Source organism: Mustela nigripes, chromosome 12, assembly GCF_022355385.1.
Source record: "Mustela nigripes isolate SB6536 chromosome 12, MUSNIG.SB6536, whole genome shotgun sequence".
NCBI lineage: Eukaryota > Metazoa > Chordata > Mammalia > Carnivora > Mustelidae > Mustela > Mustela nigripes.
The window spans coordinates 143,344,330-143,370,964 of record NC_081568.1 but is presented as its reverse complement, the minus strand read 5'-3'; the positions used below and the strand labels follow the sequence as shown (position 1 = coordinate 143,370,964).

The 26,635-nt window shown below is 38.3% G+C and overlaps 1 protein-coding gene across 4 annotated transcripts in view; it reads left to right on the top strand.

Annotated features, from left to right (window-relative positions):
• Positions 1-26,321, top strand: part of COMMD10 (COMM domain containing 10) — a 199,442-nt gene extending 173,121 nt beyond the window's left edge. For 3 of the 4 annotated variants that reach the window (XM_059416701.1, XM_059416700.1, XM_059416698.1), the window contains 2 exons: positions 25,051-25,110; positions 26,075-26,321. In XM_059416701.1, the coding sequence (XP_059272684.1) occupies positions 25,051-25,110; positions 26,075-26,113 (99 nt within the window). In that variant the 3' untranslated portion in view covers positions 26,114-26,321. Of the gene's footprint in view, positions 1-7,058; positions 7,206-25,050; positions 25,111-26,074 lie in introns of those variants that run through there. The other variant, XM_059416699.1, reaches the window with a different exon arrangement.
• The last annotated feature ends 314 nt before the right edge of the window (positions 26,322-26,635 follow it).

The following is a 26,635-nucleotide window of genomic DNA, read 5'->3' as shown; positions in this document are numbered from 1 at the left end:
GAGAAGAATGGCCCTGGGATTTTTTGAAACTTGGACAGAGAGCATATTTAGGAATTGCATTACATATTTAAAATATATTTTACCTCTGTACCTCCGTGAAAACTAGGGCGGACAAAGTTAGTTTGACTATGCAGAAAAGAAAAATCTTTGTGCTTACACAGATTGTTGAATATAATACACGTGATTTTAGTTGAAATTGGAAATTTTATTTCATTTTTGAGGTGTTAGTAAGTTATAGATCCAAATTATAGATTCTTTTAAAATTGAATTGCTACATTTTTCTTCTTTAAATGTTGGAGGCTAGTTCAGTGGGAAAAAGTTATCCAAACTAGCATCTGGCCAAAGGGCTGAGGATTTGCATTGCTTTCTTAGAAAGATGTTGTAAAATATTTTACAGGTTTCAATGTTGGTTTACTTCTAATCTTAAAAGACACTTATCTGTAGCTGAACTAATAGGTCTGTGTTGATGCAGCAAAAATAAACCTATCTTCTAAAGAACAACTCTTACTACACTTTTTAATTTAAATTTCTTCCTGCAATTTGCCAGTATTTAAAGTATAACCTGAAAGAGAATTGCACTCACAACAAAATTTCATGTTTACTGTCATGTGAGGGCCCTGAGTCCCTTTCTTCCAAGTACTGAAATAGTGTTCTTGGAACACAGTGTTTCTAGAGGGGGATTTCCTACCAAGCCTGCCAGCGGAAAGCTGATATACTTGGAGAAATCTCAAGTCACCTACCAAACCTGTGATTTCCCAACCTAGTTTATGAACCAAGTTATGCTGAAATCATTACGCAGTCTGTGATTCCTCCTTACGAATTTCACATCTTACTTCGTAGGCTATACTGACCTTTGGATTTCGGGCAGTAAATAAAAAAAAATCTTACTCTGCTCATCTTAGAAAAAATTGGATTAGTCTGAGCTGTACTTTTGCCTGATGTCTTATCAGGCATTTTCATGTTACTTTTGTAATTTTTTAATATAATAAACTATATATTTTTAATTTGGGGTTAATCTTCATCTTTTTTAAAAACATGTTTTAAATACCACACTTACTCTTTTCAGATACTGTAGCCCCTTAAGCATCCCCCATATTTTTCATGAATATGGCTATGTGCTGAGAAATAATTTTTGCCAATTATTTTGTTTCCTTGGATTGCAGGCCATCTTGGTTTGCGTACATACAGATTTTTAAAGAAAGTAACGGTCTCCTTACTCCTCTGAGCTATGCCTTGCCGGTCTTAGTTTTCTACTTTTTGGTAGAAGAAGAGGGATGGAGGTGGGATAGTTAATGAATTCTCTTAACCCGTTTCTGCATATTCAAATCACATCTCCAAACACCAGATCTGATCTCATCTCTAGCGCAAGTTTGAAAGGAAGGTGAAAGAGGTATTAATTGCTATTTTATTGTTCCCTTCTCATTTTCAGCTTTCCAGTCTAAGATTAATAAATGGATAACATTTAAAAAATAATTCTTCTTACCTCGATGTAGTTAATAATTCTGTTTTACATTTTTAAGTCTTTTTTTCATTGTCTCTGATTTCCTGCTTTACATTTTTATCTCCACTAAGTCTTCATCTTCCTCAAGGGAAGGATGTAGGATGAGTGGTGGCTGACTTTAAGTGTATTCTTTATCTACTCTTTCTAAAGGCAGAATGGTAATATGAGATAGATATGGGTGTTGGAATAATACATGAATATCTGCCATATTCATCTCTGTAATTTTAACATTTTAAATATTTTGTAACTACAAAGGAAAAGATAGACTGTGATCAGTTTATTGAAAGTTTTGTCCCGTAAGGCAGAAGAGGTAGAACTTTAACGGGGGGTCCTGGTAGAGATACTGACCACTCTTACTGGAGGACAGCCTAATGAAAGCCATGCTTTACAAAGCTGAATTTGGCCCCTGTATTTAGAATGGTCTAGAGAATGACAATACTGAAGAAACAGAATTGAAGCAAATTCAGCATTCTGGTTTTTGATAAATAAGTTCTTTGACCAGGTGTTGGCATCGAGAATAGAGAGGGGAAGAGGAAGGAATACTGCTTCTTTATATCATCACTTTTGGTAAGCATTGCAGAAGGAAAGTGAGAATGTAGTACCAATTCTGCTTAACCCATTTTGTATAGTACCTATCTCAGATCTAGTTGTTAACTGCTTGAACATAAGCTCTGTCTCTGAACTGGGTGAACATTTTCAAAGCAAGACCAAACTGAGATTATGACCTGTGATTTGGTCACCCATGTGGAAGATCATCTGAGAAATGGCTCAGTTAGCTCTGTTACCAACAATACAGATTTCTAATTAGTCTGGCCCGTCTGCATGGAGCCTGTGTCTGTTTGGCAGAACTCTGAATGGCAACATAGTCTTTGGCTGCTTCTGCAAGTTTCTGCAAACTTTTATTGAAGCCAGTCTCTTTGTAAACATCTAAAAGAGAAATCCTTGCACCATTATTTCACCCCACCTTAAATAGCATTGCTCCACACAAATACTCTGTGTTTTTTAAAAAATCACTGACTTTTTCCAAATTCTGTGACAGAAGTGAGTAGTTTTTTCACAGTTATTTGGGTAAATCCCGCCAACCTTATCAACTCTACATTTGTTAACTCAGATCTGACTTGAAAGTAAAAATTACCTGTAATCACTTTGGGGTGAAACAGATCTAACCTCTTCCAATATTGTATTCCAGTCATCTCTGGAATAATATACGCCCAAATTCCCTATTCCATTAATCCATGATTTTGAAGCAGCCCTATGTGACCTGGAATCAAAAAGCAGTGTTTGATAGATGCTTTTACCATTCTGTCACTATTTTCCCCCATCCAGAATAGGAAATGCCTTTGAAACCCTTGTTTATTTTCTAGCACTATAAAAAAAATTCTGTAAAGTAATTTCAACTTCAAAATTATTGAGAACTTCTTAGTAGGATATTTAAGGTTTTATTTTTATTAACTTGGCCTAGGTCACAAAACTCATTAATATTAATGACTTAGACTAGAGAGGCATTAAGGCTCTCTAATCATCAACAGATACAAAGCATTAAACCAAATTATATAGCTTTATTATGTTATGAGTCATTCCAGGCAGAGACCACATAGGACAAACAAAAGCTGAACAATTTAGTTTTAATATTTCTGATCCAAATCTTTGGTTTCTTACTTCCTTTTGTAGATAAACTGGAGTTTTAGAACTGACACCCAGACAAATTTTTTTATGGATTTCATAGGAGTATATGACTCATTAAAATAAAACCCTTGGAACTAATCATTCAGAAAAGCATTTATTAGCAATAAACTTTAGAAAAGAGATAAAACTTAAGCCAATAATTGCTTTTTAAAAAAATTACCAATTTTTAAATCACACTTGTATTCTCTTACTTGTGCATAAGACTTTACTAATGTTTGCAAAGTTATATAAATATAAGCTGATAAGTAATGTATTTATTCTACATAATCAGAAGATAGGATCTAATAGCCTCTGGGCCTATCAGCCGGAAGTTTTCAATCTTGAGATGAGTAATAATTACACTGTGTTCAGGACAGCTGATTTTACTTACCTCTCCTTACATATAAACAACTGGGCCTTTTAAACTCTGATCCTAAAATAACATGGGTTATGGATAGTGATTGGGTCATTTTTGGTCAACAGAACTAATAAGTTGAGACATTTGTCTAACGTAGGGATTGGCAGACTTTGTTCTGCAAATGGCCAAATAGTAAATATTTTTAAGATTGCAGGCTATATAACTCTGCTCTCATAACACAAAAGCAGCCATAGACAATACCTAAACAAGTGAGTGTAGCTGAGTTCCAATAAACTTATTTCTAGAAACTGATGGCAAGTATGATTTGGCCTTGGACTAGAGTTTAGTCACCCCTGGTCTACATTTGACTTCCTTACTCTGTACTCGTCCCTCTAATCAGCAGGGATTAGCTTCTCCCCACTGAGTCACTGAAAATACTTGGGTCAATGTCACTAATACTTTCTTGGTCTTGGAATCTGAAATAAAACATACCAGTCCTTGTCTCAGTTGGTTCGTGGGAGCCTTTGACACTTGAAACACACTTTCATTCTTAAAACTCTTTCCTTTGGGTCCATGATAATCCTTTTCTGCTTTTTTTCTGGTTTCCCAGTTTTTATCCTACCTCTCAAGGCATTCTTCATTTTTTGTGTGTTTGCAAAGTTCTACTTGTTTATACCATCCTTTAAATATTGGTGTGCATTAGGGATCTGTTTAAAATTTATATTGTTTCCAGAATAGGCATATCTATAGGCACAGAAAATAGTTTTCTAGGTGTGTAGGTCTGGGGTTAGGAAGGTGGTTAGATTATATCTCTATGGCATGGGGTTTCTTTTGAGGGTGATAAAAATGCTTTAAAATTAATTGTGGTGATAGTTTTATAACTGAATATATTAAAAAACCACTGAATTATGCACTTTAAATAGGTGAGTTGTGTGGTGTATTATTATCTCCGTAAAGCTGTTAAAAAATTATGAGCTAATGGGGCATTTGGGTGACTCAGTTGCTTAAGCATCTGACTCTTGTTTCCACTTAGGTTGTGATATCAGGGTCACGAGAGCAAACCCCACGTTGGGCCCATGTCAGACTCTATCCTCTATCCTCAGCAGGGAATGTGCTGGAGATTCTCTCCCTCTCCCTCTGCTTCTCCCCCCAGCTTGGGCTCACTCATGTGTGTACTCTCTCACTCTCTTTCTGTCAAATAAATAAATAAATTCTTTTTAAAAAATTGTTAGTGTTAACTTCTCCAATGTTATATTCCCCCAGATTAAAAATAAAACCCATTTCCACCCTTTCCTCAAATACCATAATCCTGAGTGAACTATCTGCAAGTTTATCCATGTTGAGTTCATTGTAGTATGTGCCAGACACAGTAGTATACACCATTTATATATATATATATATATATATATATATATATATATATATTAGTTATAGTAGCTACATTTGTCCATACCAGTACATCACTTTGAAACACACTATTATTACTGACTGTGTAATGTTCCATTGAATGGTGATGAATTTCTTTGACATTAATCCTCTTTGAACTTTTTTATTTCTTAGACTGGATTTCTTGAAAGAGTATTATTACGGAGTCAAAAAGCATGAACTTTTTTGAAAAACTAGTATGTACAAGCAGATACTATATTTTAAATGTAAAATATAACCCTTATTCACGAGCTCCATATACACTCAGGATTAGGGAAAAGTGCCAACTTGTTAGAACCATTTCATTTTTGGAATATGCACTGTTAATTTCATGATTCTGAGAGGATTGTGTGACTTGTAATCAGGTAATTAGGTTAGCAGGGAACTAATGTGGATGGAAAAATGAGCTCAGTCTTCATCTGTCACCATTACAAGTTAAAAATTTGTAATGGAACAACGTGATTACAAGATAACAATTTCTTCTAGACAATTACTGCATTAAATTAATCCCATAATCAGATTAGTTATTGTCCCTGCCTGTCTTTAGGACTTTGGGTCCATTAAGTGTTGAGAGTAGAATGGGGTGGGGGTGTCTTATGATTGTATGATTGCAGGTTTGCAAAGAGTGCATTCTCAGGTGTCCCTTACGTGATGAATTCAGTGCCCTTCAGAGCGGGAAGCAAATGCTGAATTTACCCATTTTTGTTTCCCAGAAACAGAGCCTCCAATTAGCCAATAAGCAGTATAAATTGTAACTAAATTGTGAAATTAATACTCATTTAGGTACAATTGTTAATCCTCTTTCCCTTGAAGACTAACATGACAACACCAGAAAGAAGAAAATTAAACCAACATATGTTTTTAATTACCTTTTTCTTAACACTGCGAATTGCATGAGGTTATTTAATTTAGGATGCAAAATCCATGGTAGCTGTGGAAAGTCCACACACATCATCCAAATTTCTGTCTCTGAATACAATAAAGTGATTTTACAAATAAGACAGAAACCCTAGTTTGGGCATTGAGCTCATAGTCTTTAAAACCATGCACAGGAAACAGGAATTCTATTTAGTCTCTAGTTTACCCGAATCCCTCAGCTGGGATACTAACACATGCTTTGAGAAGTAAAGTCATACAGCCATTCAAAATCTGTAATGATAATGCTTCAGTAATCAGATAAGTACTTAAAATTAGAATAAAGAGTAATTTCCAGAAAAAGATAGCGTCACCTATAATATTTATTACAGAAAAACTGCTCCATTTTGTAGCTGTCAGTGCTCTTAACATAATTCCTCACTACATTGAAGGAGCTTCTTGTAATCATATTCAAAACCTCTTATCTTGCTGATTATATTCAGCAACCATAGCTAAATATTTCAGTAGCAGAGCTGAAAATCATAATGACATATCAGCATACACATAATAAATTACAGCTAATGAATACTGTAGGAAGTGCACGTTGATTGGCTCCAAGTTTGTGATCTGCTCATGCACAGCACGCTGTAATTTTTAAGAAGACAGAAAGTACGTTGACGGTATGCCTGCCAAACATACGGTTTTGTCTCTGTAAGAACAAAGTAATATTTTAGCCAGAATGAAAAGGGCACATACAGATAACGGGTTAAATGTCCTAGCAGACGAAGTAGATACCTCTGATGGAGCATTTTGTGACACTGTGTCATGCACAGTTTGACAATTTTTATATTGAGTAAAGGTTTCTGGTTAAAGATGGTTTGTTGTTCTCGTGATGGTGTAAACTCGTGTTTTTAGCTAAATATGTGCAAAACCTGAAATTCTGATTTCACCAGCTTAGGGACATTCAAGTGTGAAAAGCCAATTTTCAAGCTAACTACTTAGCTTGAATCTATAGATAAATAACTGTACTTTGTAATCCGCATATATACTGAATAAACAAGACTTATGAGACCCCCCCCATTAGTGGGGCAAATACTATATAGTATGATTGGAAAATATTGTTACCATTTAGACAAAATCCAATTACTCTGATACTCTCTATCATTACTCTCACTAAAAGAAAAAAGGCATATTTAAATTTAGCACCCATCTTCTCTTTTTCTTTTTTTAAGATTTTATTTATTTATTTGACAGAGATCACAAGTAGGCAGAGCGGCATGCAGAGAGAGAGGAGGAAGAAAGCTTCCTGCTGAGCAGAGAGCCCGATGCGGGGCTCGATCCCAAGACCCTGGGATCATGACCTGAGGCGAAGGCAGAGGCTTAACCCACGGAGCCACCCAGGTACCCCGCAACCACCTTAACACTGAGCTTAGTTAAGGGCCATGTTGGGGGCTCAGTCCATTGAGCATCCAGCTCTTGGTTTCAGCTCAGGTAATGATCTCAGGGTCATAAGATTAAGCCCTATCTCAGGGTCTACCCTGGGCATGCATCCTGCTTGAGATTCTCTCTCTCCCTCTCCTGCCCCACCCACCCCTGCTCACATGCAGGAGCTGTCTCTCAAAAATTAATTAATTAAGTGATTGATTGATTGATTGATTTAAAAAATTGAGCTCAATAAACATGTATGTCACTAAGTACTATGATCAGTACTGTACTTAGCTATTGGTCTACCTAAAGAAGGCAGAGCCCCCGGCCCTTGAAGAGCCTACCATCTATCGTACAAAGATGGGTCATTCCATCCCATGTAGTAAGGAAAGGCAGTGATTAAGATATGCATGGGGGGCTGTTACATCAACTGAGTTGAGAATTAAGGGGTCTAGCCAAATGCACATACACACGCGAAGGCATGGGTAGAGCCATTGGGAGCGCTGCTAAGACAACACAGAACAGCTTGAACAAAGACCCAAAGGACAGTGTGCAGTGCTTGCTGGTACTGCTGGTGCATACGGTGCATTGAGAGGACAGGAGGCTAGAATTCAAGGCTACAGGAGGAGTCAGGGGCCAGATTTTCAAGTCTTGAATGCTCTGCTAATAAGCATGACATTTGGTTTTGCTTTGTATATACTGCCTACATTCTTAAATAGACAAGCATTTTGTCTATTTTTCAAAGACTTAAAAAAGAAAATGTATAATTTGGAGGAAAATGCCTTTTGTGGCTTATACATCTCTTTGTTGCCATTGTCCTTTTGTAGCTTTTGTCACACCTTGTATCAGCTCAGGTTTCCAGTGTGCCTTCTCCCCTCCTCCAGCAGTAGGGCGCTCCATGCCCAGGAGATGTTGGGACCTACTGGACCAGGCAGTTATTTTCAGAAAGAGCTTTTGGAATCACTGGGTTTGGTGGAGCGATCGAAATAAGCTTCATGGGGTGCCTGGGTGGCTCAGTGGGTTAAGCCTCTGCCTTCGGCTCAGGTCATGATCTCAGGGTCCTGGGATCGAGTCCCGCATCGGGCTCTCTGCTCAGCGGGGAGCCTGCTTCCTCCTCTCTCTCTGCCTGCCTCTTTGCCTACTTGTGATCTCTGTCTCTGTCAAATAAATAAATAAAATATTTGAAAAAAAAAAAAGAAATAAGCTTCATGGTCAGGTGCAAGTGATTGTCTCTGTCTCTGTGATGCACTGTATTCATTGGGCTGATATATTTTTGTTTGTTTGGAATTAGAATTTTAAACATGGCAATGTTTACTTTTGTGAAATACTCCTAGTGGCTCTTTTTTTTTTTTTTTTTTTTTTTAATTAAAACAGATAAGCTTTTTTTTTTTTTTTTGGAAAAATTTTGAGGTTTGAAGACTTTAACTCCACATTATTTCTCCATTACTTAAGACATGTTCGTGTCTCATCAGCCTTATTTCTCAAAATATTTACCCTCAGCATCGCTTTTATGTATTTCTGTGTAGACTCAGAGAGGGGATGTAAATGTGCAAGTTCATGGAGAGAACTTTTTCTGTAAATCAGCTTGATCTGCAGGTGAGAGCACTGTTTTATCTTGAGAGCTCCTAGTAACACTGCAGTGGAAAGAACAATGATTTGTCTCCCCGTTATACACTTCCTGTTGGTTCATCTCTCTGGGACCAGCTGCCTCATCTTTTGAATAAAAGGGTCGAACTAGATTATTGCCAAAGCTCGCTCTTACTGACATTTTGTGGTTCTCTTCACGACCTCCCTTCACCAGTGTAGTCTGCTTGCATGGGTTTGCCTTTCCACATCTTCAAGACCTTGAATGGAAAAGGACCTCGGGAGGTCATGTAGTCAAGCTGCTCCAGAGAAAAGTGGAAATTTGCTTCCCCTCTACCTACGGTGCTTGTGCTCGCATCTTCCCAAGCTGGCATACTATGAGTCAGAGCTGGTTGTAACATCTGTCACCCCTTTGGGTGCCAGGATTGATCCCACTGATCTGACAGACGGGCAGCGGATCCCTTCCTCCCTTTTGTCCCATGTACCTTCTTCCTGTCGTTGGGGGTGGAGCTGTAAAGGGCAACCAGCCTACCTAGAGAAGGACCACCTTTGGTCAAGGGTATACACCTCTCTGTTTGTCATTGTATTGGCAGTCTGTAATGTTTCTTGACTGATGAGATTTTATGGGCGACAAAAATGGCTAATGCTTGTATGTAACAGTAGAATTTCGTGGGGCTTTTTTTTTTTCCAGTCTGTGGTGAGAGCTTAAATTTCATCCCTAGTTTTTTTGTTTTTTGTTTTTGGGGGGTTTTTTTGAGCAATAATAGTAAATAGAGATACTGGACTGTATTTACAATTACCTTTTCCTGCATATACTTAGAGGGAACATAATCTGTAGGTGTATTTATTAAATAAACGGTGCCTAATGATTTTTGTATTATAAGCCCATTCAGCATTCAGTAGAGCTTGAAATATTATTTACATACTATCTTTGCCCTTCGTTTCTGTAACTGAAAAGGAGAAAACTTCCTCTTTGAGTATCTAGCAAAGCATTTTTAGATTCAATCAGAACATGAGATTGGTCGTTTTCTTTTACTGGAATCCTTCCCTCCTGATTTCCTAGTTGAAAAGCTAATTGTATCATTTCTAATTCCGATAGCCCAACTAAGCAGTGTAAATTTGGTTTAACTCTTAGCTAGTTGATATTTGTGTTATTTAGAGGCTGTTTTTACTTGGGTGATTTGTGCAGGGGCTAATGCATTTCTCTCTTGGAAAATGTGTATGTATTCCTAATTCCCAACTAATGGGAAAGCAGAGGATATTTTTACTGTCAGCTTTCATCAAGTTAGACCTCTCTGAAGGCCTTACTGGCTTTTATTTCCATGGGAATTTTGCTAATACCCATCCAGGTGCTTGTAGACGGGACTACAAATTAAAAATGAAAAGGAATGGCAGAACAAATACATCTTTCTTATCTTTTAAGAAGTTGGTAGAATTTTAATCTCGTACTCTCATTTTCACTTTGCAGTGTGTTCAGAAAGGATGCAGAAAGTCTAAGTTGGATTTTAGTGTAGGAGACCAGCTTAGGCAATGTAAGTAATGAATTTCCTAAATGGGTTCTTGGTTGTAATCTTATATGTAGAAGGCAGAAGAAAGAGAGTAAATCTTCTAGTCTGTATATGTTTACCTAATAATATTAGTGACTTTAATGTGTTTTACTGGAAAATGGAAGATTGAAGACATATTTGAAAATAAGCTGCCTAGTTTTATTGCCTGTATACTAACTCACTAAATTATTTTGATCCATGTAATAAATGCCCACCCTACATTTCCAAGTACCATGCAGCTGTCGGTGCTCTTCACTTAATTTCTCTGAACGTAATTTGTGAACCTGGTGGTACTTGTCATTTAGGGAACACTCACCTACCCTAGATCCTGGAGTTTCATGGGGCTCAGCCCCAGGCTTCCCTCTCTTCTCATACTGCATTCTTTTCCTGGGCAATCCTATCCACTCTGCAGTTTTCTGTTTTGTTTTGTTTTGTTTAAGACTGTTTAGAGAGAGAGCACAAGCGGGGGGAGGGACAAAGGGAGAGAATTCTCAGGCAGACTCTCTGCTGAGCATGGAGCCCCACATAGGGCTCAATCCCAGGACCCCAGATCATGAGCTGAGCCACAATCAAGCTGGCTGCTTAACCAACTACGCCATCCAGGCAGCCCTAGAGAGAATATTAAGTAGCTCTGCGCTCGAGATTTATTTATTTCAGAGATAATTTTGTATTTAAGTTACTTAATAAATAAATATTTACTTATTTTAGGGAAGGAGCATGAGCAGGGGAAGGGGCAGAGGGAGAGAATCCTCAAGCCAACTCCCCACTGAGTGCAGAGCCCAAAGGGGCACTCGGTCCCACAACGCTGAGGTCATGACCTGAGCTGAAATCAAGAGCCAGAAGCTTAAATGACTGAGTCACCCAGGTGCCCCACTCTTACTGTTTTAAATATTAATATATCATAACAAAATATCAAGTATGTTTCTCTTGTTTGGCTTTTTAGACACGTATTTTCAGAAATCTCACATAATCGAGCTCCTTGTGTCTGAAACTGCCCCCTTGGTTTTGCTCCTTTTTTGGATCTTCTCTAGCATTTCCTTACCTCTGCTTCCTCCATCCAGTTTCTTTTGCCAGAGAGCTGAGAGTCATTCTGACTACTTCTATTCCTGCACACACACCCTCACTCCAATCTGTCACCAAGTGCTATCTCTAACCACCTCTAAATCATATCTTATATCTTTCTACTTTATCACTATGGCCATCACATTAGGTCAGATCAGTGTCTGGCCCGGACTAATGCATCCAGTTTGGCCAACTCGATTTACAAATAAAAGCCAAGGGCAGTTGTTAATATGCAGATGTAATTATATCATCCTTATACTTAAAACTCTCCAATGGCTTTCCATAGATCTTAGAAAAAAGCTCTTCTCTTCTGCCCATCCCAAAAGATGGGGCCTATTGAGTTTGCTAGGGCTGCCCTAACAGAGCACATCAGACCGGGTCATTTGTAACAGAAAATTACTTACTCATAGTCTGGAGGTTTGTAGTTTGAGATCAAGATGTCAACAGGATTGGTTTCTTCTAAGACCTCTTCTTGGCTTATGGATGGCCATAGTTTCCCAGTGTCTTCCCATGGTCTTCCTTCTGGGTGCTAAGCTCCTCTTTTTATAAGGAAACCTGTCATGTTGGCCTTGGACCCATCTATGACTCTTTTACCTTAATTACCTCTCTAAGACCTTAATGCTATATACAATTACATTTTGACATACCAGGGGTTAGGATTTCAAAGTGAATTTTGGGGAGACACAACTCAGCCCACAACAGGGCCTAAACTAATGGTTGAGGGAGGAGTAAACATGTGTAAAATGCACTACTCTGAGTAACATTTCCATGTTCCTTATGGTTTTGCATCAGCTATCATCTTTTCGTCAAAATCTTAACTGCTGTTAGGTCTACGTATTGCCTTACATAGCTGTTGAGAAGATACTAGAAACACTCTTTTATAGGTATCTGTTTCAGTCCCTGTCATCATTTCTTTTGGGTATATATTCAGGAGTGGAATTGCTAGGTCATACAGTAATTCTTTATTTAACTTTTTTAGGAATTCCATGCTATTTTCCACAGCCACTGCACCATTTTCCATTCCTGCTAGCAATGTATATGGATCCAATTTCATAATATCCTCACCTTGGGTTTTCTCGTCCTTACCCCCACAATTATATCCTTCTTACTAAGCATGAAGAGTTATCTCATTGCAGTTTTGATTTGCATTTCCCTAATGACTGATGTTGATTTTCCTTTCATGTGCTTACCTAACCATTTGTGTATCTTCTTCGTTCTGTTCTTTGCCTTTCTTTTTTTTTAATTGGCCTTGTCTTTTTGTTGTTGAATTATAGGAGTTCTTTATATCTTCGGGTTTTATATGCTTATTAGGTAATGATTTGCAAGTATTTTCTTCCGTCCTATGGGTTGTCTTTTTCCTCTCTCACTTCTTGTAAATTTTAACTGAGATATCACCATCTCTGTGAGATCTTTCCTGGCCACCTACCCCTGAATCTCCACTTACCCACCTCCAGACAAACATCCCCTTTCCCTGCTTTATTATTTCTTCCTAACACCAAACACCAACAGACATTCCACACGTATTATGTGGGTTGTTATTGTTGGTGGTGTTATTGTTACAAATCTTGTTTGTTGTCGCTCTTATTAACTAGAGGGAGGGGCATTTTTGTCTCCGTCTCTCCTTAAGTGTATGTAGACTACTGTCTAGACCAAGACTTGTAGGTATTTAATCTGTATGTATTGAATAAAAATGAAAGAATGAATTTAACACCTAGCAGTGCCATCTTCTTTTTTTTTTTTTTAAGGTTTTATTTATTTATTTGACAGAGCTCACAAGTGGGCAGAGAGGCAGGCAGAGATGGGGAGAAAGCAGGCTCCCCACTGAGCAGAGAGCCCGATGCGGGGCTCGATCCCAGGACCCTAGGATCATGACCTGAGCCGAAGGCAGAGGCTTTAACCCTCCTTCACACCAGCCAAACACCACCACCCAGGCGCCCCTCTAAAACCTTTTTAAAACTGTTGTTTTTTAAATCCCGATATAAATGAACCCAATCAATATGTGTCTTCTGTGCCTTTCTCTGACATTTAGATATTTGGGAGTCATGCATTATGTCATATTTAGCTATAGCTTATTTTCATGTCTGTATAACCATCCATTGTATTCCCATACTATAATTTATGTATTCTTCCACTGAAAGAATGGTTACTTCCATTTTTTGGTTTTTTGGAATATTGGTGTTCTCAATATTCTTGTCTCCTGGTGTCCAAATGTGTATATTTCAGTTGAACATGATACTAATACTTAGGAGTGAATTTGGGGTCAAAAGGCATTCATGTTTTCAGCTTTAGTAAATAATACCAGACGAGTTTTCAGAGTAGTTACACAGGTTTTCATGCCTTGCAGCAGTATGGTTGCTAATATATTTTCAATTCATTTTGGCTGTTGGACATCTTTTGTAAAATGACTATTCAAGTCTCTTGTCTTCTTTATTTTTTTTTTTTCCTTTTTCTTTTTCTAAATCAGAGCAAGGCTGTCATGCCAGAGTGATCCTGATCAACCTGGAGTACCCCCTCTCTCCTGGGGAAACTGCTAGGAAATCCACCAAGAGGAGGGCTGTCCATAATTTTTAGGTTCTTTCCCACTTGTATTCCACCAGAGGCAGGCTTGGAGATCAACACATTAGCTGGATCCCCTCTTCACAATCCCATCTAACATCATGTGAGTCTCCTGATAGTTTGCTCCTTCACACCAGCCAAACACCACCACTCATGTGGCTTTCTTTTTGTCTTTTCATGAAGTGTAATTGACACAACATGGTATTAGTTTTAGGTGTACAATGCAATGACTGTGTATATGTTCTTATCCCTTTTTCATCTCCGTTTTGCTCTTTTTTATTGATTTGTGGGCATTTTTGTGTATTCTGGCTATGAGTCTCTAGCTTTCCTTTTAGTCTTTTGATGATGTGACTTGATGAGTGGAAGTTCTAGATTTTAATATATTCTCACTTATCAGTCATTTTCTTTATAGTTAATTTACTAGCAGCTTCTTTGCCAACTAAAGGTTATATGGTTAGCGTATTTTCTTGTCATTTTAAGGGAGTCTTTATATACTCCAGGGTTATGGAGAAATTCAAGTATATTTTCTTTTAGCTTTTTCATTTTATCTTACCACTTAGAATTACACTCCATCTGGAAGGAGATGAATAAAAACTGGCAGGAAAGTGTGGGATATTTGGGAAATAATGAGTACAACAGTTTGGTTGGAGTACAGAGAGGTTTGGGTTTTGTTTTTGTTTTTGTTTTTGTTTGTTTTTTGGTGGGAAGAGTCTTAGGGGAATTAAAACTTTTTAAGTTAGATTAGAGAAGATTGTGTCAAACTAAGAAAAATATTATTCTGGTCTGTTCTCACATGAGCAGGTATCACTTATAGTAGTGTCCAAAGCACGTTGGGGTACGAGCACTTTTGTCTCCAAAAAGGGCATGCAGTAGTGTGGATGACTCAGGACACATGACCCACACTCCTCACCCCTAGCCACACAATAACAACAAAGCAAAATAACACCAAAAAACTATCTTTCTTACTGACTTCCCTTTTAATGTTTAAGAAAGTCTTCATTTACTTGGAAGAGAGTGTATAGTAGTATCTTGACGTGGTTGGGTATTGTTAAATTACTTCCTTTTTTCTCTAGTAACATTTACCTACTGAAAGCTATCCATACTTTATCTCACATACAGTTCTGGATAACCCTTAATTTCCTGCTCTGACCCTTCTAGTTCATTGTCCATTGTTACATGGTTGTTTTCCTTAGGTGGTTTTCTTACCACAGTGTGCCTCCATGTGCTCATCTGTTAAAGACAAATATTTTATGGCATGCCTACCTCCTTGGACTGTTTTAAAATTAATCTGAGGTTTTGTAGGTGATATCTGTGTCAGGTAATATAAGTGATTACCAGTGGCAGGACTTCCAGAATACATAAAATCATATGAGCCTATTCTTTATTTTTTACTTTTCTAATTGAGTAATTCTTTCTTTCTTTTTTAATTGAAATTTTAGTTAACATACAGTACAATATTGGTTTCTGGAGTAGAATTCAGTGACTCATCACTTACATATAACACCCAGGGATCATCAGAACAAGTGCCCTCCTTACTACCCATCTGCCGTCTAGCCCATCCCCCACCCAGCTCCCTCCATCTCCCCTCAGTTTGTTCTCTATTGTCATGAGTCTCTTACGGCTTGTTACCCTCTCTCCTTTTCTTTTCCCCCTTCACATATAGTTCAACTGTCTTCTTTCTTCAATTTTGCATATGAGTGAAATCATGCGGTATTTGTCTTTCTCTGACTGATGTATTTTGCTTAGGATAATACCCTCTAGCTTCATCTTGTTAGGTCCCCCAATAATGGGTCCGTGATTAAAGGAGCGAGACTGATACAAAGCAAAGATGAAGCAAAGCTTTATTTCACGCCAAGCATCAAGAATCAGACTGACCAGCCAGGGCCGCGCCTCTTACAGAGAGGGCGACCTTTCTCTGCTTCACAGACTAGCTTTTAAGGGCAAAGGCCATGTGGTTGGGCCTGGCCATGCACAGGTGGCCAAGAGATTGTAACACACAGAGAAAGCTGCACAGTCATGTTAGGTCATACGTAAGTGACCAATTGAATTATAATTTACCCTAGTAGATATTTGAACCAGCCTATCACCTTCATCAGAATTGGTGCCCAAAAGGCTCCCAAAGGGCAGGGCCCATACTCCTTGGTAACTAGGGAGACATTATGCGCCGCCCCCCACATCTGATGGGATGTCTCCACCTGGCCTGACCCACTCTTGTATTTGGGCTTTGTTACCTGGGGCTGGTTTCTGGGACTTGTTTTTGAGTAAGTCCCCTGGGGAAAGCGGGGCAGGGACAGTTGAAGGGTTAAACAACAAGGTTATTGTTTAACCTGGATGGAAGTGTTCTGGCTAAAATAGGTCCTTATAATCCATGTCCTTGCAAATGGCAAGATTTCATTCTTTCTGATGGCTGAGTAATATTCCATCATATATATACATATAGCAACTTCTTTACCCATTCATCAGTCTGTGGACATTTGGGCTCTTTCCCTACTTTGTGACCCTATTTTGTGTGTGTGTGTGAAAAACAACTATAATGCTTTTATTTAAAAGCATAGTTATGGGGTTGCCTGGGTGGCTCCGTTGGTTGAGCCACTGCTTTCGGCTCAGGTCACAGTCCTGGAATTCCAGGATCCAATTCTCTGTCAGGCTCCCTGCTCAGCAGGGAGTCTGCTTCTCCCACTGATCTCTCTCCTCTCCTGCTCTCTCTATCTATCAAATAAATAAATAAAATCTTTTGGGAAAAAAATATAATAAATAAAAGCACACTTATGGAATTTCATGTTGTTTACATTTATAGGAAGAAGGAATGATATAAACACAAATAACCTTACAATTTTTGTGAGACCTGTGTGATCCACATCTAAAAGAGTTTTCCTAGGAGTTATCCATTACAGCTAAAGCCCTAGGGTGAATTTTCTTTTTCTTTACTTTTTCTTAAAGTATATGTGGTGTGCAATATTATACTACAGGTAACCCTTGGACAGTCTGGGTTTGAACCAGACGGGTCCACTTATACATGGATTTTTTTTTTTCCATTAATACAGCACTGTAAATGCATTTTCTCTTCCTTATGATTTTCTTAATGATATTTTCTTTTTTGTAGCTTACTTTATGATAAGTATAAACAGTATATAAAGTAAAAACAGTATCTAATTCATGTAACTTACAGAATATGTATTAATCAACTTACAGAGAATATGTATTAATCAATCAGTATGTATTAATCAATTGATCAATATGTATTAATCAACAGAATATGTATTAATTATGTTATCTGTAAGGCTTCTGGTCATCAGTGGGCTATTAGTAGTTAAGTTTGGTCAGAGTTAAATGTTACATGTGGATTTTCAATTATATGGGGGCCTGCTGCCCTAAGTCCCATGTTGTTCAAGGGTCAACTTTAGCTTCAGATGTAAAGTGCATTTATGTGCATTACAAGGTGATCACTGTGATAAACTAGCTACCAACTGTGACCATATATAATTGTTAAATATTATTAACTATATTCCCTGTGCTGTACATAGTATTCCTATTTCTTACTTATTTTATAAATGGAAGTTTATACCTTTTAATCCTTTTTCCCTGTTTCACTTGTCCCCCCACCCCTTTCCCCTCTGGCCACCGCCAGATTGTTCCCTGTTATCTATGAGTCTGTTTCTGCTTTGTTTTGTTGGTTCATTTGTTTTCTGTATTCCCCTTATAAGGGAAAATATACAGTACTTGTCTTTCTCTGTTTGACTTACTTGACTTAGCATAATACCCTCTACATATACCATGTTGTCACGAATAGCAAGGTTTCATTCTCTTTTATGATTAATATTCCATTATATTTATATATACCATATCTTCTCTATCCATTCATCCATTGATGGACATTTACGTTGCTTCCATATCTTGGCTATTACAGATAATGCTGCAGTGGACATAGGTGCGCATGTATCTCTTCAGATTGGTGATTTGTTGGTTGTTTTTTGTTTTGTTTTTGTTTTCATAAATACCCAGAGATCGAATTGCTGAAACATATGGTAGTCCTATTTTAATTTTTTGAAGAACCTTCCTACTGTTTTCCATAATGGCTGCACCAATTTATATTTCCACCAACAGCGCAGGGGAGTTCCCTTTTCTCTCCATTCTTGCCAGCACTTGTTATTTCTTGTCCTTTTGTTAACAGCCATTCTGACAAGTCGTGAGATGATACGTCACTGTGGTTTGGTTTTGCATTTTCCTGATGATGAGTGATGTTGGGCACCTTTTCATATGTCTGTCTGTTGGCCTTCTGTAAGTCTCTGGAGAAATGTCTGTTCCGTTCCTCTGCTTGTTTCCTATTCATGTTGTTTGGGGTTTTTTCCTATTGAGTTGTGTGAAATTTTTTATATATTTTGGTAATTAACTCACTATCAGTTGTATCATTTACAAATATCTTCTTTCCTTCAGTAATTTGCTTTTTTGTTTTGTTGATGGCTTCCTTTACCATACGAAAGCTTTTTAATTTGATGTAGTCTCATTTGTTTACTTCTGCTTTTATTGCCCTTTCCTGGGGAGACAGATCCAAAACAGTCTTGTTCAGACTGACATCAGAAAGCTTATTGCCCGTGTTTTCTTCCAGTAGTTTCAGGGTTTCTGTTCTTAAACTTAAGTCTTTAGTTGGTTTTGAGTGTATGTTTGTATACAGTGAAAGAAAGTGGTCCAGTTTTATTCTTTCACATGTAGCTGTCCAGCTACATTTATTGAAGAAACTTTTTCCCATGGTATGTGTAAGGGCCTATTTAGCCAGAGCAGCTCCATCCTGACCCTGCTGCACCACCCCCACCCACCCCCACCCCGCCCAGCCCACAGAACTTACTTAAGAACAAGTCCCCGAAACCAGTCCCAGGTAACAAAGCCCAAGTACAAGGGTGGGTCAGGCGGGGTGGAGGTATTCAGTCAGTGGGGGGGGGGGGGGGGGGTCGCGCATACTGTCTCCCTAGCTACCAAGGAGTATGGGCACCGCCCTTTGGGTGCCTATTCTGACCAAGGTGATAGGCTAATTCAAGTATCTACAAGGGTAAATTGTAATTCAATTGGTCACTTATGTGTGACCTAGCAGCACTGTGCACTTTCTCTGTGTTAAAATCTCATTGGCCACCTGTGCATGGCCAGGCCCACAACATGGCCTTTGCCCTTAAAAGCTAGTCTGTAAGACAGAGAGAGGTTGCCTCTTTGCAAGAGACGGCCCTGGCCAGACAGTTTGATTCTCAATGCTTAGTGCGAAATAAAGCCTTGCTTGACCTTCGCTTTGTATCAGTCTCGCTCCTTTGACCATGGACCCAACAGTATGTTCTTGCCTCCTTTTTTTGAAGATGGATTGACTATATAAGCATAGGTTTATTTCTGGCCTCTCTGTTCTGTTGATTTCTAGTGTGCGCGTGCTCGCGCGTGTGTGTGTGTGTGTGTGTGTGTGTGTGTGTGTGTATGCACCAGTACTATACTGTTTTGATGACAACAGCTTTGTATTACATCTTGATATCTGGGATTGTCATACCTCCAGTTTTGTTATTCTTTTTCAAGATTCCTTTAAATTATTTTGATTCTATACGAACTTTAGGATTGTTTGTTCTATTTCTGTGAAAGATGCTATTGGTTTTCAGTGGGGATTGCATTGAATCTGTGACTGTTTGGGGTGATACTAGCATTTTAACAATATTAGTTCTAATCCTTGAGCACAGAATATCTTTCATTTGTTTGTGTCATCTCAGTTTCTTTCATCAATGTCTTGTAGTTTTTTGAGTAGAGGTCTTTTACCTCCTTGGTTAAATTTATTCCTACATATTTTATTCTTTTTGATGCAACTGTGAGTAATATTGTTTTTAAAATTTCTCTTTCTGATAATTTGTTGTAATTGCATAGAAGTGTCACAGATTTGTGTGTTTTAACTTTGTATCCTTCAACTTTATGGAATTTTTTAGTTCTAATAGTTTTTTGGCGGAGTCTTTAAGGTTCTCTGTATCTAGTATCATGTCATCTGCACACTTTTACATCTTCCTTTCCAATTTGAGTGCCTTTTGTTTCTTTCTCTTATGCAGTTACTATGGCTAAGACTTCCAGAACTATGTTGAATAAAAAGTGGTGAGAGTGGCATCCTTGTCTTTGTACTGACCTTAGAGGAAAAGAAAGCTGTCAGCCTTCCACCACCGAGTAGGATGTTAGCTGTGGGTCTGTCTTAGGTACATTCCTTCTATATCCACGCTGTCGAGAGTTTTTATCATAACCGTGTATTGCATTTGATAAAATTCTGCATCTGTTGAGATGATCGTATCATTTTTATCCTTTCTGTTAGTTTGATGTATCACATTGATGAATTTGTGGGTGTTGAACTGTCTTTGCATTTTTGGAATATGTTCTACCTGATTGTAGTGTATGATCAATCCTTTTAATGTGTGGTTGAGTTCAGTTTGCTCATATTTTGTTGAGGATTTTTGCATCAATCTTCCTTGAAGATATTCTCCTGCAGTTTTCTTTTTTTATGGTCACTTTCTCTGCTTTTGGTATCTGGGTAATTCTGGCCTCATAGGATGAGTCTGGAAGCATTCCTTCTTCTTCAGTCTTTTGGGATAGTTTGAGAAGGATAGGTATTAACTCCAGTTGAAATCTTTTATGAATATACCTGTGAGGATGGTCTAAGATTTGTTTGTTGGGATTTTTTTTTTTTTATTACTGATTGAACTTCATTACTAGTCATCATTGTGTTCAGATTTTCTGTATCTTCTGGACTCAGTCTTGAAAGATTGTGTGTTTATAGGAATTTATTCATTTCTTCTAGGTTATCCCATTTGTTGGCATGTAATTTTTTTTGTAGTACTGCCTTATGATCCTTTGTATTTCTATGGTATTGGTTATAATTTCTCTTCTCCCATTTCTGATTTTATTTGGGCCCTCTCTCTTTCTTTTTTTTTTCCTTGACAGGTCTGGCTAAAGGTTTAGCACTTTTGTTTATATTTTCAAAGAACTAGCTCTTAGTTTCATTGATTTTTTTTTGTCTCTGTTTCACTTATATCCACTCTTACCTTTATTATTTCCTTTCTTCTACTAACTTTGGTTTTACTTATTCTTTTTCTCATTCCTTTAGGTGTAAAGTTAGGTTGTCTGAGTTGGTTTTTTTTTTTTTCTTAAGGTGGCTCTGTAGTGCCATAAACTTCCCTCTTAGGTGTATTTTTGCTATATCCCATAGATTTTGAACTGTTGTGTTCCCATTTTTATTTGTCTCGAGGTATTTTTTTTTTTCTGTTAACCCATTATTTATTTATTAGCATATTGTTTAGCCTCCACATGTTTTCAGTTTTTCCAGCTTTCTTCTTGTGATTGATTTTATTTTCATACCTCTAGGGTAGCAAACGATGCTTGATATGATTTCCATCTTCTTAAATTTATTAAGACTTGTTTTGTGACCTAACATGTAACCTTTCCTGCAGCATGTTCCATGTGCACTTGAGAAGAATATGTATTCTGCTCTTGGATGGAATGTTCTGTATATGTCTGTTAAGTCCATGTGGTCCTATGTGTCAGCTAAGGCTACTGTTTCCTCATTGATTTTCTGTCTGAATGATCTATCCATTGAAGTCATTGGGGTGCTGAAACCCCTACTATTATTATATTACTCTCATTTTCTTCCTTTATGTCTGAGTTTACTTTTTCTTCCTTTTTTATCAGATCTATGAAGTGTTACCCATGAGTTTTGGTTAATAGCCAGTAGTATCCATTGATATTCCTTTAAACACACATGCAGTGAACAGCCCTCCCAGAAATAATTTTTAGTACTTGCCTAGTCATTATATTCCCTTGGAAGACAGTATAAACTCTCTGTTAGAATTACCTTAAAAAAAAAAAATTCTTTCAACTTAAAATGCAATTTGCCTTGTATAAAAATATTGCTTGTATCTGATTCCTGGAAGAATGGGGATGTAATATTCCCATAAACTTTTTCCCTAAACATTTGACTTTGTAAAAAGTGAAATACAGTACTACCTAAGATATATCTATATATACCTGTACATAAAAAAATACATGTATTATTTTCTTTCACCAAGTGATTAGAGGTCTGTAGTCCAAGTTGAAAATACTTTTGACATATGATTGACAAAATGACAGTGCATTTTGATTACTTGCAACTATCATTTTTTGTCACTAAGATATTTCTCTTCTTATTTAGTATGACATAGTAGGCTACAGTTTATTGTTTATTGTCCAGACTTATCTTTTTGACTCTTTGGGAGGAAAAAAAAAAAAAACAGGACCAAATAGTCAAGTCTCATCATCTATTGACAGTGATAGACAGCACATGGATAATTAAGCCCATCGTCAAATATAGCCTATAAAACTGTAGCCAGGATTTTTTGCATCTTCCTCCTGAAAGCTTGTTGTTAGAGTTGGGACTGATAGTTGAGATGTCACTGGTTTGAATATCAGTTTTATTTTCTCTTCTTCCCTTAACAAAGATACTAATGAACTATGAGTTGAGTCAGAGGCCCAGAGTGTTAGAGCTAGACAATCCAAGGCCAGGCACCCCTGAAATACTAATAATTGGACTCTTATTAAACTTAATGCACTTATATCCTTGTTGGGTCTAGACGGCCACTGATTTGTGTCCAGACATAAAACTGAAGAGTTTTTCGAAAACAAGCCTCCTTAGTGAACTGAACCTTCCATACATTTTCTGAAGAGAAATGAAGCTAGAGAGTTGACTGTGGTTTGATAAAGCAGATTTGTGACTTTCTAGTTAAATTCTCAAAGAAGGCTCAGAGTGTGTTTTCCTCTTAAAAATGTCATGGTCCAAGGAGGGATTTTGATCACACCCATTCCTAATATTTATGGGACCTAAAACAGGAGTAAATATGGAGGCCTTGGGCCATATATCTAAATGTAAAGTCATAAATAAAGTTACCAAACTACTGAGTAAGTGCAACCTATACTGCTTTCTTGATAATACACCTTAAGTAATGTCCTGGCGGGCGAGATTTGGATTTAGAATTCTTGGGCTCTCTGGGGTGTCATGTCAGAGTGTGACAATGTGAGGACTTGGCTCTTAACCAGTCCCCCTTTCCTTTTTGTCCTACATATCTGTCTAAGTTCCATCGTTACCCTCCTTAAACAACTGCCCTTGCCCACCCCTTGGGTAAACGTAGATTCTTAAATTCTAAGAATAATCTCTGTACACATGACATGGAACACTTAAAGCCATTTCTGTATTCTCCCATATTTTCACGGTCTTCCCTAAGTCACTGCGGGTTGAATGGGAAAAGATCATGATAATAGCTATCAGTGATTATACCTGCCAGACATTGGCATTAGTTCTTTGCATATTTTATCTCGGGTATCAACATTTTCCCTTCTTGGGGCTAAGTATTTCAGTAAAGCAAGACACTGAATTTATATACATAGCTCTGCCGTATAAACACACACACGCGCGCACACACACACACACGCAGGTGCACATTGGCATACATTATTTCAGCTGTTGATATTTTAGGAAGTATGTTTTCAAAGTCACCTTCCTTCCCTTTCCTCAGTGCCGCCTTTTAGAAAATACTAACTTGAAACAAAGCAGAATTCAGGATCCAAGAACCCAGCTTGGCAACGACCCCCGGGTGTTTGTACAGCAAATCAAGTTGTTCACAAACTGATTCAGTTCTTTATTCTCTCCCACCCACCCCACCGTTGGATTGGTGAGAGAGTAATGAACTTGCCTTGCTTTTCCACAGGGTAAACTGAGGCCTGTCTTTTCCCTTTAACTGCTGGGAGGAAATATAGCACTGCTAGATAATGCTGATTTCAACCTTTGAAGGTTCAATGATGTGTGTCAGTTAGCCTGCTACTTTTTTCTCCTTCCTAAAGGAACAGGCTTTAAGGCAGATCTGCTTCTTGATTCATTTTAAAGCTTAACTACTTAGGTAGGTGTTACAAGAGCAAAGAAAAAGTGTGAATTTAATCCTCTATGCCTTGGCTTCTTGAGAAGGGAGGTGCCACATCTAAACACAGCCCCACTGACTCTCCTCAGTTAGCTGGAGATACTTTGTTTTGGAAATGTTGGCTTTGTAAGTAGAAATGGAAACCATTAAAACAGATAAAACAAAGAAAAAAGTAGCCATAGAAACAGAAGTAGAATTAAGAGAATGTTGGAAATGACCACAAGCAATGAAGTACATGAATTCATGTCTGTTTTCAACCTTTGTCCACTCTTCAGTTCATGGTGCCCGTTTGATGTCCTGTGAGCACAACAGTGTTGCCCATTCTTGGCATTCTCTCTCCTCATTAACTTGCACTTGCCAGAAGTACCTTGAATAAAACAAACACATTTGACCAATCTTCAGGAGCTACTTCGAGTGTTCCCTTAGTTTACAAGGTCATTCCAAAGCAGGTTGCAAGGGGCTAGACCTTCATTGCACGCTGCTGCGCCATCATGCAGACGTGCCCAGTGTCCCTCAGCACCCACAGCTCCCACGAAGGTTCCCCTGTCACATCTGAGGGAAAGAAGGAGCTTGGTTAAGTCTTCGCTTTGAAGCTGTCATGTTAATTGTGAACTTTTGCTGAGTCTGTACCTTAAAAAAGGTAACCATCTCAGCATGTTAAGATCATAACTGCTAGATTAATGCTTGGAGGCAGCAGCTGTGCTGACGGGAGGCATTAATGGCTGGATGAGTTCAATCAGATAGGCCGCCTCCAGTGTCTTTGCGTAATGATATTTGCTAGATTCCAAATGGACTGCTGAGAAAGATGAAATACAATCTCGTATATTATCTCTATCTTGAAAAAAAATAGAGAATGAAATTGTTCTCTTACTGGCTTCTATTTTATTAACCTTTGTGGAGGCAACTTAAAGAACAGATGTTCCTGTAGAGTTGAAACCTTTTGCTAAAGTGGAGTGTCATTAAGCGCGTCTGTGAGTTCTAGAACAGTGGGGTTGAGTGAAGCAGGCAAGTATTTTTTTTTAAACTACTCACAAAATAATAGGGCATATTCTGGGGCTATCCAGAAAGAAAAAACTGGAGTGAACATTGGATACAACTAAATTCATTCTTCTTTCTTCTTCTTCCATACAGAGCATGGAGAAAGTTCTTGTGGAATTCAGTCACAAGGAGTTGTTTGATTTCTATAACAAGGTCTGTATTTTTAAAATAATTTCTGCTATGTGGGGTTTTACATAATGTTGCCTTCTTTTTATGAATTCTTATTTTTAAATGACCTATTACGGAGCGAAGTTCTTTAAACATCCCTTGTAAACACCGTATGTTTCACGGCAGGAAGCATTGCCGAGACGAAGAGAATCTGACATACTAAATCAGGAAGAAAGTGGAAATGGTTTTAATTAAAGCAATAGGATTGTTACTTTAAAGCAAAGCATTCAGTAATGAACTATGTGATACCTAGCCACACTGGCACTTTAGGTATATTTAACATTAAATATTTTAATTTCCGGGCCCAAAAGGAAAGGGAGGTGCCAGGCCTGTGAAGTTTTATCTTTGAGTGAATGTCCTTGTTTCTTTCCAAATCCTGACTTTGTGAGCCAGGAAGATGCACTCCCCCCTCAACTCCCCCTTCAAAAGTCTTATGTAGTGAACATTTATTTTTTTTTTATTTTTAAAGATTTTATTTATTTATTTGACAGAGAGAGATCACGAGTAGGCAGAGAGGCAGGCAGAGAGAGAGAGGCAGACAGACAGAGAGAGAGAGAGAGAGAGAGAGAAGCAGGCTCCCTGCCGAGCAGAGAGCCCGATGCGAGACTCGATCCCTGACCTAAGCTGAAGGCAGCGGCCCAACCCACTGAGCCACCCAGGCGCTCCCTGTAGTGAACATTTATATTAAAGCAGCCGGGGGTATTTCAAAGAGTCAAATTTAGAAATCTTCCTTGACTCATTGGAAAACGTAGACCACAGCCATGAATTCTAATATCTTCTTATGAAAAGAAAACTTTCCTACATGGTGAATCTGTTGCTGTGCGAATGGATGTAACATGCGTGGTTGCTGCTGCCGATCTGTCCCTCCCCTCGGCAAGTTTCTGAGCAGCCCTTCATAGGCATTTCTCGCCTTTCAGCAACTTTTCTCTCGTTTCCTCTGTCTAAATAGCTGGAGACCATACAAGCGCAGCTGGATTCCCTCACGTGATTGTTCCCGAAGACTGGCTTCTCCATCACACTCCTGCACCTCATCATTCTGCCCCGAAGATGGGCTGCCAGGTTCTGTTTTCTGAAGAATTCGGTAGCTTTCCTCTTGTAAACAACAGGGCTTACCGCTTCTTAGAGTAATAACAGTCAAGGGAAATCATTGTCTCAAGAGCTTCTAATACCCATTCTCTCCTCCTGTGAGCCAACGGCAAACACATAGGCATTTCTCGCCTTTCAGCAACTTTTCTCTCGTTTCCTCTGTCTAAATAGCTGGAGACCATACAAGCGCAGCTGGATTCCCTCACGTGATTGTTCCCGAAGACTGGCTTCTCCATCACACTCCTGCACCTCATCATTCTGCCCCGAAGATGGGCTGCCAGGTTCTGTTTTCTGAAGAATTCGGTAGCTTTCCTCTTGTAAACAACAGGGCTTACCGCTTCTTAGAGTAATAACAGTCAAGGGAAATCATTGTCTCAAGAGCTTCTAATACCCATTCTCTCCTCCTGTGAGCCAACGGCAAACA